The sequence below is a fragment of the Trachurus japonicus genome, chromosome 7 (assembly GCF_045865225.1).
Source record: "Trachurus japonicus isolate A0001 chromosome 7, Traja_1.0".
NCBI classification, from domain to species: domain Eukaryota; kingdom Metazoa; phylum Chordata; class Actinopteri; order Carangiformes; family Carangidae; genus Trachurus; species Trachurus japonicus.
In genome coordinates this window covers 19,825,093-19,837,055 of record NC_140913.1, presented here as the reverse complement: position 1 = coordinate 19,837,055, position 11,963 = coordinate 19,825,093, and the positions used below count along the sequence as shown (strand labels likewise).

The window sequence follows — 11,963 nt, the reverse complement described above, 5'->3', positions numbered from 1 at the left end:
TTATAATTTTATTTCTAAACTGTCACAGAGTGCAATCCAGACTAATTTCCTCTGTGCTGGGGAATTATGCAGTTTATTGACTTTGCCATAATGGTATGAACACATTTTGTGCTACTATTCAAAGAAAATAGTATATAAGTAAATTATCACAAATATGATGTTATTCATTTCAATTATAAATTCCTTGTACAAATGATCTGAATGGAGAAACCCTTTAACATGACAATGTTCATCATCTCAAGTAGTCTCTTAATCATCTGCTCTTGGTTCAGTACCTCCATCCCATTCACAGTATAAATTATGTGTGGTCAGTACAGTGTCACACTGGAGGCAGAAACATCCACAAGGTTCTTCTTTACTTTCTGCTCACTGTTTATTTTTTTGTTTTTTCCACAGTTTAGAGTTCAACATCAGTGCGTATAGCAGCAGAGCAGCTCAGTTTGATTTGAAATGAAGGGCAGGTTCAGGGGCTAGTGGGGATATTTGGCTACTACAAGGCCCCCTGCCCTGAACTGTCTCTCCCTGTCTTTGTGCTCTCATCTGCCACTGCAGCCTCGCCCGCACCCCCTTGATCCCATCTACTCCCGTCTTCCACCTTCTACCACCCACCACCCTCCCACCCCCACCCCTTAACCATCCCCAAGCAAGGCCTGTCAGTGGTTCAGAGTCTAAATTTAACCTACAGCAGGGCCAACTGCTCCTCCAGCCACTCTGGGCTCCTGTCATTTTTCCCTGCCTAAGGGTGGGGGGGGGCTTTTTCTGTCAGAGGCCCTCAGCCAGGAGGAGAGGCCTGTGGCTCTGTGTGAGGGAGAAGGGACCCAGAGGGAGAGGAGAAGAGGGGGAGAGAGGCCGGCGGAGGACAGCTCACAGGATTGGCAGGTCAGGAACCCAGGGGCCTTCACAACACGGAGTCATAGTGAGCCGCAGTTTGGGATTATACAGTGACAGGACTCATTTCTCGTGGACTGGGAGATCTTCTCAGGTGAAAGCATCAAGATGGCGGCCAACGGCGAAGCGGCCAAGCCGGTCATCATGAATGAAGAGGAGCTGAAGAGGAAGCAGAGGGAGAAACTGAAGAAGCTACAGGCCACGGGAGGTAACCCTCGACCCGCAAGATCCCTCTTCCTCTTCAACCTCAAGAATCCCTTCCGCAAGGCGTGCATCAATATCGTAGAGTGGAAGTATCCTTTAAATCTCACATACAATATACACACACACACTCACATTGACACATATGGCATACATACATAACACACAGACACACAACTGTTAAGAAGGGCACTGACTCCTGAGTAATTAAAGGTGGTTTTCACTTATGAATACACCAGAGGCTCAAGGTATTATACAGTTATTACAGCGCGGTGTGCTGTGCTTAGGAGCGCTGACATCTAGGTTATACAAAAGTTATGTGTCAGCATGGCTGTGAATTATCAGCCATGTATTCCACCTGCGATGAGCTTGGCAATCCAAGTCTCTTTTAAATCAGTGTTAAGGCAATCCCTGAAGTGTTAAGAGCTTTGTTATGTGTCTGGTCGCCCTGTGTCAAAGTCAAGTTTGTAGCCCTGTATTTTCACCTGAGACCTTCTTAAGCTTATCTATTTATATCTAATACAGAAAAACAATTAATGAAGCTACCTCCTTGGCATCCTGCCTCGCTGACATTCAGCTTTTAATGTGGAAATAATGGCACAAGGCAAGCTGCTGAGTGATGTTATGGCCCCTATAGGGGGTTTCCTGCTTTTAGCCTGGTGTCCATTCCTGGATAATACGTGTTTTCCATCCAAAATAGAATGAGTTGATCATGTCTATTCCAGCCACAACATCCTTATGTTTACATTTTGAATAGGTTATATGGACTTACATTATGAAGTTAAGCAGTGAATGTGTATTTTAAAATATGAGTATAGTGTAAATAGTTGAGATTTTTTCAAACATGCATACCAGTATTGAACCTTATGTTCATATGGATGAGTCATGGGTTTTTTACTGCAGCAGTTTAATCACATTGGTATGTGGTTCTGTGACATAGGAAAGATGGGTCCAGTAATTAGATTAAAAAAGATAATAATACAGAAATGAACAAAAACTCCCCAAATGCCTCATAAAACACGTTCAAAAAGAAAATACAGCTCCGAGACTTAAAAATCACTAAATACCTCATAGAATAACCAAACAGTTTTATTCTTGATGAGCAGTCTGAGTTTAAATGCTTTGGTCATATTCTTGGGCTCTGCAGCTGTCCCGGGGCTTCACAGACAGACATGATGCTGACCTGGCAGGGGAATTCTCTCGGAGAGCCCCCTATGGATGAGAATGAAGCAGCACAGCAGACAAGATTACATTAACTGTGACCGCTTTGCTGGTTACCCGATGGGTAGGTTTAGGGATGATGTTTCATGCAGTATTTAGAGGCCCTGATTAGTGTTAGCTAGGCTGTAGAGTTGTTTGATCTATTATGTTACATTACATCACAGAAAGTACAGGACAAGTTGCACTGATAAAGAAATAGACCATTTACTTTCTTAGAAAATGTTTCTTCCTTCCCTATTACCCCTTAAATATAATTACCATTAGTTAATCTATGTACATTTAATCACTTGTGATGTTTCCTCTTGGTGTCCACTTCATGTATTGTTGTTATGATCCTGAGCTTCTCCATTCAGAACCTTTGAAATCATCATTCTGTTAACCATCTTTGCAAACTGTGTTGCCCTGGCCGTGTTCCTACCAATGCCTGAGGAAGACAGTAATAACACCAACTTAAACCTGGTGAGTATGAGTATGGCCTTAGTTTCTACCCTCTCTTTAATGTTTCAGGACTTAAGGACAAAGGTGCTCTCTGATTTATGAAAGGATCCACTATTTTCCAATGACCAGATGGTGACTGCACAGCTGAGTTTATGACAATTTAATGAGTTTAAATGCTTTAGTCAGGTTGCCATTTCAGCTGGTCACAGGTCCGAGTGCCAAGTTCCTTCTAAATGCCTCCAGATACAACTCAGCTCTTTATTTGGCGTCTCATCTGAGGAATATGTCATCAAACAAATGCTGTTGCTTTCTCCTTCAGCTGATTAGTTTATCCCTAAGTGATTTGAAGCTGCCCCATCTTCTATATCCAACATATGACGTGTGTGGAGTTTTACCTCAGTGGATAAAAGCTACAGAATACAAAGAAGTATACAAAGAACGCCTCACAACAGGGCCTACAGCCCTTTAAAACTGAGCTGACATGACATTGAAAAATTATTGATTCTTTGACATTAATTCTAGCAACATGTATTCTGCCAATAAAACTGAACTAAATCGGCTTAAGGCTATCAAAAGGTTTCACGACCTCCCCATGACAACCTAGATGGCTCCATTGTGTAATCTAGCTGCTAGAAGGTTTGACCCCTGGAAACTACTGGTGTGTGTCCAGGTGTTATTATAATTTAATCTCATAGCTGTGTGTTTATACTGCTGTGAGGGTCTCGATCATGCATTACATGTCTAAAACTGAACAGAACAACCAATGGACCATAGCTGTGAACAAAAGGTAAATGTTTGCACCACATCTACTTGATGTTGTATTGACACAGATGTTATGGTATCAGGAAGGGTTGTTGTGAGAGTCTTGATATGTGGACCACTATCTCTAGTGCAAATGTCAACACACAGCAGCACCTGTAGCCTGCCATCAGGCACCGTCCTCCATGCAGTCAGTAGACTCACTCCACACATCACTAGAATTGAAGCTTTTATGGATGTTGTTGGTACGCAACCAAGTGACCTACACTCCTCCAGCCAAATTCATCAAGTCATCAGGTGTCTGAACCTAAAACTGACCCTATCTCTTTTCCTTGCTTTCGGCCTGGTTGCCAAATCTTTCTAACATCTCAGTGTGACGTCAATGTAAGAGGAGCTGGTCAAAAAGACCCTCCTTCCTTTTCTGTTAGAAGTAGGTCACCACAGACAGAGTCGTCCCACTGATGCAGGTGGATACAGGAGAATCTGCGAATGTTGTCTCATGTTACCACACTCGCACTGTGCTCATAAGTCATGATGGTTTACTACTACACTTGTTGCTCCACTTGATATAATTTGAATCTCCTTATGTGTATAAATGTGTTATGGTTCATGTATGCATGATTGACTTGGAGGTTGTTATTGATTAGGAGCTAGGGAGCTGCTGCTGCTGGTGCTGCTGCTGCTGCTGCTGCTGCTGGGTGGTTCAGCCAAACATTAATGGCCTGATTTGTGTAAAATGATCAAAAGGAAATAAACATAATACCATATTTATAGTTTACCTCAAATGAACACTCCAGTTTCAACAGTGATTGCTGGAGCTGATTTCCTTCTAAACTCTATACTAATCTCATGTCATCCCTTTTTCTCCAACACCATTTGTATTTACACCAACTATGAAACAGATAAGTGAAAACATTCAGTGCCAAATGACTGAAAAAAGCAAATATGTGTTATGGAGTGTTTTGGTAGACAAATGATACTATGCTGACATGTAGAGGAAATGTCACAGTGCCTGAGGGAAGCCACTCTCACTATCTGTGTCTGCTGTGTGTCCTAGAAAATATCAACACTGATGATAGAGACACAGAAACAGGCCAGATCTGCAAACAGATGCTTTTATTCAATGAGCCCGACTTCTCTGCAGGCTGTTCTGTTTCACTCTCTCTCTGACTCAAAGGGCTGACATGATAAACTGTTTCAATCATCACTAACTCATGGTCCACCCATCTGTTTAAACATTCTGTGGACATGTTTAATTTAGCTAAAAGGCTACCAATGCTATCGAGTTCATCTCACACCAGCAACATCTATTGCTATTCTCCCTAGCAGGTGCTTAAAGGCCAACGTTGTCATTCAAATCAATCACCGTGCATTTTACTCAGGAATTGAACCTCCAGGCTGTCTTCATGAAATGTAAATGTAATTTGTGGTTTGTGTTTGTCTTTAATGCAGGAAAGTTTGGAGTATATCTTCCTGATAATCTTCACGTTAGAGTGCTTTCTGAAGATCGTGGCATATGGGCTTGTTTTCCATGAAGGCGCCTATTTACGGAACTGTTGGAACATACTGGACTTTGTCATCGTTTTCATGGGGTAAAATGAGCTGTGTGCTGCAGGTGGACATCTCCACTGCCAAAGGACACTGGTTTTCTTGATCACCATAACTGCTTCTGAAAAAGTTCAACATATAATATAAGAGAACTCAAACCTACAATTTTGTTGTGGTAGGTGCTCATATCATCTCTTTTTCCCCCCCACAGCCTCGTCACCTTTGTTATGGATACAGTCCATAAAATATCTGGTGTGCCATTGGAGAAGGGTGGGGGGTTTGATATGAAGGCACTGAGAGCCTTCAGAGTGCTACGACCCCTACGCCTTGTCTCTGGAGTCCCTAGTAAGAGCCTACGCTTTAATCCACACTTACCACAGAAACACCCTGTAGCTGTGTTATACTGTTCAGTCTATTTGGTATAACTGTTTATCTGTACTCTGGAGACTCTGCTGAGATGTTTTATACAGTGTTGTGATGGTTTTACTCTCCTCCTTCAGGCCTGCAGGTGGTCATGAACTCCATCCTGAAGGCCATGCTGCCTCTGCTGCACATCGCCCTGCTGGTCTTCTTACTGGTCACCATCTATGCTATCATGGGACTGGAGCTCTTCAAGTGCAAAATGCACAAGACCTGCTATTACACTAATACAAGTATGTGTATATGGCACAGTCGGGCACACTTTTAGGTGTGCTTTTATATTATGTTATGTTATATGATATTTATCTCTTTTCTCTGGCCCACAGATATCTATGCTACAGCAGAGGGCGAGCTGCCTGCTCCCTGCGCTCAGGCTGGTAATGGACGCCGTTGCATCATCAATGGCTCTGAGTGTCTACCAGGCTGGGAAGGTCCCAACAATGGCATTACCCACTTTGACAACATTGGCTTTGCCATGCTCACTGTCTATCAGTGTATCACTATGGAGGGGTGGACCAAAGTGCTCTACTGGGTCAGCTTGAACATTCACTATTGTTATTTTTTGGGCAACCAACACCTCAACTTTTTATTATCCAAAGCATACCCTGACAGAACACAGTGTTTGTGGCTGACACAGAGTTGTCTTTCAGATAAATGATGCCATGGGAAATGAATGGCCCTGGCTCTACTTTGTTCCCCTCATTCTGCTGGGCTCCTTCTTTGTACTCAACCTAGTTCTGGGTGTGCTCAGTGGGTAAGACAAACATTTATCTTTGATCATTTCTACCATCTGCATCTCTGCTTCTCAGCACAAATAAGCTCTAAACAACAATCACTTTTTTTTCCCTTACTTGACTTTGTCTCTCCTCTCAGAGAGTTTACCAAAGAGAGAGAGAAAGCAAGGTCCCGTGGGGAGTTTCAGAAGTTGCGAGAGCGTCAGCAGCTGGATGAAGACCTTCATGGCTACATGGAGTGGATCACTCACGCTGAAGTCCTGGATGCTGATCGAGAGGGCAAAGGTGGGCACTTACAAACCATCTTAGCATCTAACCAATGTAGCGATAGTGTTGAATTCAAACTGTTATTGTCTTGTCAGGATTGCTGCCTTTGACCAGTGGAGATTCAGATACAGACAGCCTGTATGGCCTGGAGGGCAAGAGTCGAATCGTTTATTACTAGTAAGTTTTTGCTATTTTGCAAAATGCGTAAATGCGGCCATGTTATAGTGACAGCACCTTAGCACAGTAACCTAGAGTTTGTGTGTGTGTGTGTAGCCGTCTGGCCCGTCGCTGGAATCGTTTCTTCAGGATGAAGTGCCTGGTGTATGTGAAAACCAAAGCCTTTTACTGGGTGGTGATGTTCCTTGTTTTCCTCAACACCCTGACCATAGCAACAGAGCATCACCACCAGTCTGAGTCTCTAACTGCCCTACAAGGTCGGTGATAAATGTAGATTATTAATGAATATTTATTCACATAAATTCTGTCCCTCCTGTCTTCATCCATTAGCCTCTCTCCGCTCTTATCTCAACAGATGTTGCCAGTCGCGTCCTGTTGGTGCTGTTTGTCATCGAGATGTTTGTGAAGATGTATGCCCTGGGTCCTAGAGCATATTTCATGTCTCTTTTTAACCGTTTTGACTTCTTTGTGGTCCTGTGCGGTATCCTGGAGATGATCATGCTGTCTGCGGGAGCCGTGGCTCCTCTGGGTTTCTCCGTGCTCAGGTGTATTCGACTGCTGAGAATCCTCAAAGTCACAAAGTAAGTCCAGTCCCCTCAAACAATTATGTTGCGTCCAGTTTGAAAATGTTATAGTGTTACTAATAGTTATTTATCACCTCTTCTTTCAACTGCTTTGCAGGTATTGGACCTCTCTTAGTAATCTTGTGGCCTCCCTCCTAAACTCTGTCCGTTCCATCGCCTCCCTGCTCCTCCTTCTCTTCCTCTTCATCGTCATCTTCTCGCTCCTTGGCATGCAAGTTTTCGGGGGGAAATTCAACTTTCCTGACCACAGACCCAGACGCAGTAACTTTGACAACTTCCCTCAAGCCCTCATTAGTGTGTTTCAGGTGAAGCTAGACACCAATTTACACATGCATCTCCTTTGATTTTGTTCAACCTTGCTTGTCTGTTTTTTATGATACACAGCTTGCAGTGGAAAATCATTGCCTACTCTTTAAATCTCAGGTCCTAACAGGAGAGGAGTGGACCAACATCATGTATAATGGCATTATGGCTCATGGAGGGCCTGAGTTCCCTGGAATCCTTGTTGCCATCTACTTTGTCATCCTCTATACCTGTGGAAACTGTATCCTTCACATGCGCTCACAATGTCATATAAGTTTAAAGAATTGTATAGGTATTAATAACGTAAACAAAAATCCCAAAGTTCCATTTTCCTGAGCCCAGTGAGATTAGATATTCTCCTGAATGTCTTCTTGGCCATCGCCGTTGACAACCTTGCAGAGGCAGAGAGTCTGACTTCAGCCCAGAAAGAAAAGGCAGAAGAGAAGTTGAGAAGGAAACTGTTAAGGTGAATTAAATAAGTTAAACCTTGGTAAGATGATCTGCTCTGTCTGCTCATATCTCATCTTTTATTCCATTCCTTTCCTCCAGGTCCAAAATGCCTGACAAGACTGATGAGGAGAGGGAGAGGATATCTAAGAAACTGGCAGAGCAGAGAGCCAAGCTAGAGGGCATGCCCACCACAGCCAAGGTCAGTGTTGTTTCTGGCACCACTGACACCTCACACGCACCTATACATACAGTAAATATATATATATGTGTGTGTTTATTTCCAGCTTAAAGTTGACGAGTTTGAGTCCAATGTCAATGAAGTAAAGGATCCGTTCCCACCTGCTGACTTCCCAGGTAACATACAACATTTATCTTGCATGTTGAACCAGTTTTCTCAGCAATGCAGTTGCGGCAGAAGGAGTTTACTGATTGCAGGGATTCGTATTCATTACACTGGCTGTTTACCAGTGCTGCTGTCCTGGCTATGTTACAGTGTAAGTATAGTAACCCGTCATTATTATTAGACTCAGCCAATTCCCTGAGCTGAGTTTATAGCAGTCTAAAGTCAAGCTATTTTTTACACTACTCTGGTGACTACCATATAAAGACTACTATGTGATTCAGTATAGATTTCCCTTTCTCTTATGAGTTTTTATTTTAATTTAATTTTCAGTGTTTCTCACACTCTCTCTCTTTTCACGGTGATATTGTAACATGAATACCATTGATAAGCAGACCTGTCCTGATCTCCTCCACGTGACAGGTGATGACGAGGAGGAGGAGCCTGAAATCCCCATCAGCCCTCGGCCCAGACCAATGGCCGACCTGCAGCTCAAGGAGGAAGCAGTTCCACTGCCTGAAGCCAGCTCCTTTTTCATCTTTGGCCCCCAGAACAAGTCAGAATCTGACTGTCCTCACTCACAATACCAACCTGAAAATATATTCAATGTTAGGATAAGTAATATGTGTGTATCTTTTTGTGCTTACATTCGTCTACTCACTGGTATCCAGGTTCAGAAAGCTGTGCTACAAAATCATCAACGCTTCATCCTTCACCAACTTAATCTTGCTGTTCATCCTGCTCTCCTCCATCTCCCTGGCAGCTGAGGACCCCATCGATCCCAAGTCCTACAGAAACCAGGTGACATTTTTGATCTGGCACCTTCAGACAGACAGTAACTGTTGAAGTCAGGCTACATTTAAGAACAAATCTGTTGTTTGTGCCTTTCTACCAGATCTTGGCCTATGCTGACATTGTCTTCACAACTGTGTTCACTATTGAGATTGTACTAAAGGTAAGTTCAACAAAAAGTTCTGTGCTGTATATTTTAGTATACTGTATGTCTAATTAGGATAAAAACCACCCAAGCCTCCTTCTGCATTCAGTATTGCTCTTGGCAGGAGAATATTCCTCTGAAACCACATTAAGAATATCACATCATTCTGAAATATTGCCAGTCTTGCATGTTTCTGCCAATATACCTAATTCACTGTAACAGCAGCCAGTTTCTCTGCTGAGTTTCGAACACTAAATTCAGTGATCTGAATGTCAGCATTGGTAGATGTAAGTTCATTTTTGGCATTTACTGCAAATCATTTTCTTCCGTTTAAAGATGACAGTGTATGGAGCATTTATGCACGAAGGCTCCTTCTGCCGTAACTCCTTCAACATCCTGGATCTGATTGTGGTCACGGTCTCCCTGCTTTCTATGGGAATGGAGTGAGTTTGGATTTGCTGCAACAGATATGGAACTGTCCCTCCCTCTGTTATTATATTTACACGTTTTTGTGCTTCCATACGTGTATACCAAGACTGCCATTTACCCCGTGTTATATGCAGATCCAGTGCTATCTCTGTGGTGAAGATTCTCAGGGTGTTGAGGGTGTTGAGACCTCTAAGGGCCATCAACAGAGCAAAAGGGTTAAAGGTAGGACATTTCATTGGGAAAAATGTCTATGTTTATGTCGAAGAAGTATTCAGACAATACTACTAACAATAAATTAGAAAATTTATTACAAGTAAAAATTATGCCTTCAAAGTCTCAAAAATTCTTATCAGTAAAAGGAGTTTAAATACAATTGATATAGTATTTTTGGATATTATTAGATTGTCAATACTGATATATTAATAGTAAATAAGCTTTTTATAGTCGCAGCATGTCCAGGTTCATGTATTTAGATGCCTAGGTGAATAGGACAGGTCGTGAGATTGATTAGACTCAGTATTTAATAATAATCCCCTGTCTTTATTTACAGCACGTTGTCCAGTGTGTGTTTGTGGCCATCAAAACCATTGGCAACATCGTCCTGGTCACCATGCTGCTGAATTTCATGTTTGCCTGTATAGGAGTGCAACTCTTTAAGGTAGGTTTTGAAAATCATATGGGGTAAAACCTTCTAAAGCTTGTATTTAATATTACAAGCTTAGTGGCCTTACTGAACGCGTATTAAATGTGTCACTAATTCTCTTTCCCTGCAGGGTAAATTCTACAGCTGCACAGACACATCCAAAATGACTTCGGAGGAATGCCAGTAAGGCAAACATCTTTCAGATATGACTCATTTATCAAAGCCCTAATGCTATTTTAGAGTGGCCACTCACTGTGTTTGCTCTCAGGGGATCCTTCTTGAAGCACATGGATAACTCCCTGCAGGACACAGTGGTGGCTAAGAGAGAATGGCTCAACAGCGACTTCAACTTCGACAACGTGCTCAATGGCATGCTGGCTCTCTTCACTGTTTCCACATTTGAAGGCTGGCCAAAGTAAGCACAGCATACGTTTTGATGTGACAAATTGTTTCTTCAATAGGGCTGCTTTGATTGAGTTAGAGGACAGCATATTGTATTACACGGATATTGAACTGGGAGTAATTCAATTGTTTGCCGCCAGATATTGTAAAAGAGGCAATATATTCTTTTAAAGTCACTGAATTATACATGTTGTCCACAAAAGTTACCTTTTATTGTGTCTCTGATCTTTGTCCTGCCATGTTCCCCTCCTCACTCAACACCTCTCAACATGTTCTCAGACTCTTATACAGAGCCATCGATTCAGATGAGGAAGACATGGGTCCTGTCTTCAACAACCGTGTGGATGTGTCCATCTTCTTCATCATCTACATCATCCTTATTGCCTTCTTCATGATGAACATCTTTGTGGGCTTTGTCATCGTCACTTTCCAGGAGCAGGGCGAGCAGGAGTACCAGAACTGCGAGCTGGATAAGAACCAGGTACGGTGAGACCCTCAGAGAAGAAGCTATGGAAAGTGACGGTAAAATCTAAAACACACTCAGTGGCTGATTATTTCTCCTCTAACCCGCCTCTTGTGCTGCCTCCCTTCAGCGTCAGTGTGTGCAGTACGCACTGAAGGCTCGTCCTCTGAGGTGCTACATCCCCAAAAACCCCTACCAGTACAGGGTCTGGTACATTGTCACCTCCTCATACTTTGAGTACCTCATGTTCTTCCTAATTATGCTCAACACCTTGTGTCTGGGAATGCAGGTATGTAAATCAAGGTCATTTTGCAACATAAAAACACAGATTGTATTGTAGAGGCTGCTGACGAACAAACTTCAGTATCTTTAGATGTGGGTCTAAGCATTTCTTTAACAAGAGCACAAGTGTTCAGCGTTTGCTACAGCATTTGATTAATGAATATGTGAAAAATTGACACCGTATTTAAAGTATGGGACACTACAGCTTTCTGTGAAGTCCCAGACTAATTAATTTTGGGAGGAATTGGGAGCAGATTAGTGCAGAGTGCTCCACTTGTTGCTCTGTCAGTTAATTTACAACAAACCCCTAATGTGTATGCAAGCAATCTTTTTTTTTCATGTAACTAAAGTTGCTGATGACTGCACAATGCACAGTACAGTACACAGCACAGAGCAGCAGCAGTACACTGGGTAGAGACTATGTAATTTTCAAAGTTCAGTATGGGCCTTGTTTATTTATTGTTAAAAGCTAATCCC

At 42.5% G+C, this 11,963-nt stretch overlaps 1 protein-coding gene across 1 annotated transcript in view; it reads left to right on the top strand.

Moving 5' to 3' along the window:
* The first annotated feature begins 820 nt into the window (after positions 1–820).
* The window catches only part of LOC146984620 (dihydropyridine-sensitive L-type skeletal muscle calcium channel subunit alpha-1-like), a 19,607-nt gene continuing 8,464 nt past the window's right edge, over positions 821–11,963 (top strand). The window contains exons 1-26 of the mRNA XM_085781949.1: positions 821–1,181; positions 2,664–2,769; positions 4,960–5,099; positions 5,267–5,400; positions 5,556–5,708; positions 5,802–6,007; positions 6,126–6,229; positions 6,349–6,494; positions 6,572–6,653; positions 6,750–6,910; positions 7,009–7,234; positions 7,335–7,542; positions 7,661–7,781; positions 7,892–8,006; positions 8,090–8,189; positions 8,275–8,344; positions 8,754–8,886; positions 9,002–9,131; positions 9,226–9,285; positions 9,604–9,710; positions 9,831–9,918; positions 10,247–10,354; positions 10,470–10,522; positions 10,608–10,754; positions 11,021–11,222; positions 11,335–11,493. Coding sequence (XP_085638075.1) covers positions 997–1,181; positions 2,664–2,769; positions 4,960–5,099; positions 5,267–5,400; positions 5,556–5,708; positions 5,802–6,007; positions 6,126–6,229; positions 6,349–6,494; positions 6,572–6,653; positions 6,750–6,910; positions 7,009–7,234; positions 7,335–7,542; positions 7,661–7,781; positions 7,892–8,006; positions 8,090–8,189; positions 8,275–8,344; positions 8,754–8,886; positions 9,002–9,131; positions 9,226–9,285; positions 9,604–9,710; positions 9,831–9,918; positions 10,247–10,354; positions 10,470–10,522; positions 10,608–10,754; positions 11,021–11,222; positions 11,335–11,493 — 3,444 coding nt within the window. The 5' untranslated portion in view covers positions 821–996. The remainder of the gene's footprint in view (positions 1,182–2,663; positions 2,770–4,959; positions 5,100–5,266; positions 5,401–5,555; positions 5,709–5,801; positions 6,008–6,125; positions 6,230–6,348; positions 6,495–6,571; positions 6,654–6,749; positions 6,911–7,008; positions 7,235–7,334; positions 7,543–7,660; positions 7,782–7,891; positions 8,007–8,089; positions 8,190–8,274; positions 8,345–8,753; positions 8,887–9,001; positions 9,132–9,225; positions 9,286–9,603; positions 9,711–9,830; positions 9,919–10,246; positions 10,355–10,469; positions 10,523–10,607; positions 10,755–11,020; positions 11,223–11,334; positions 11,494–11,963) is intronic.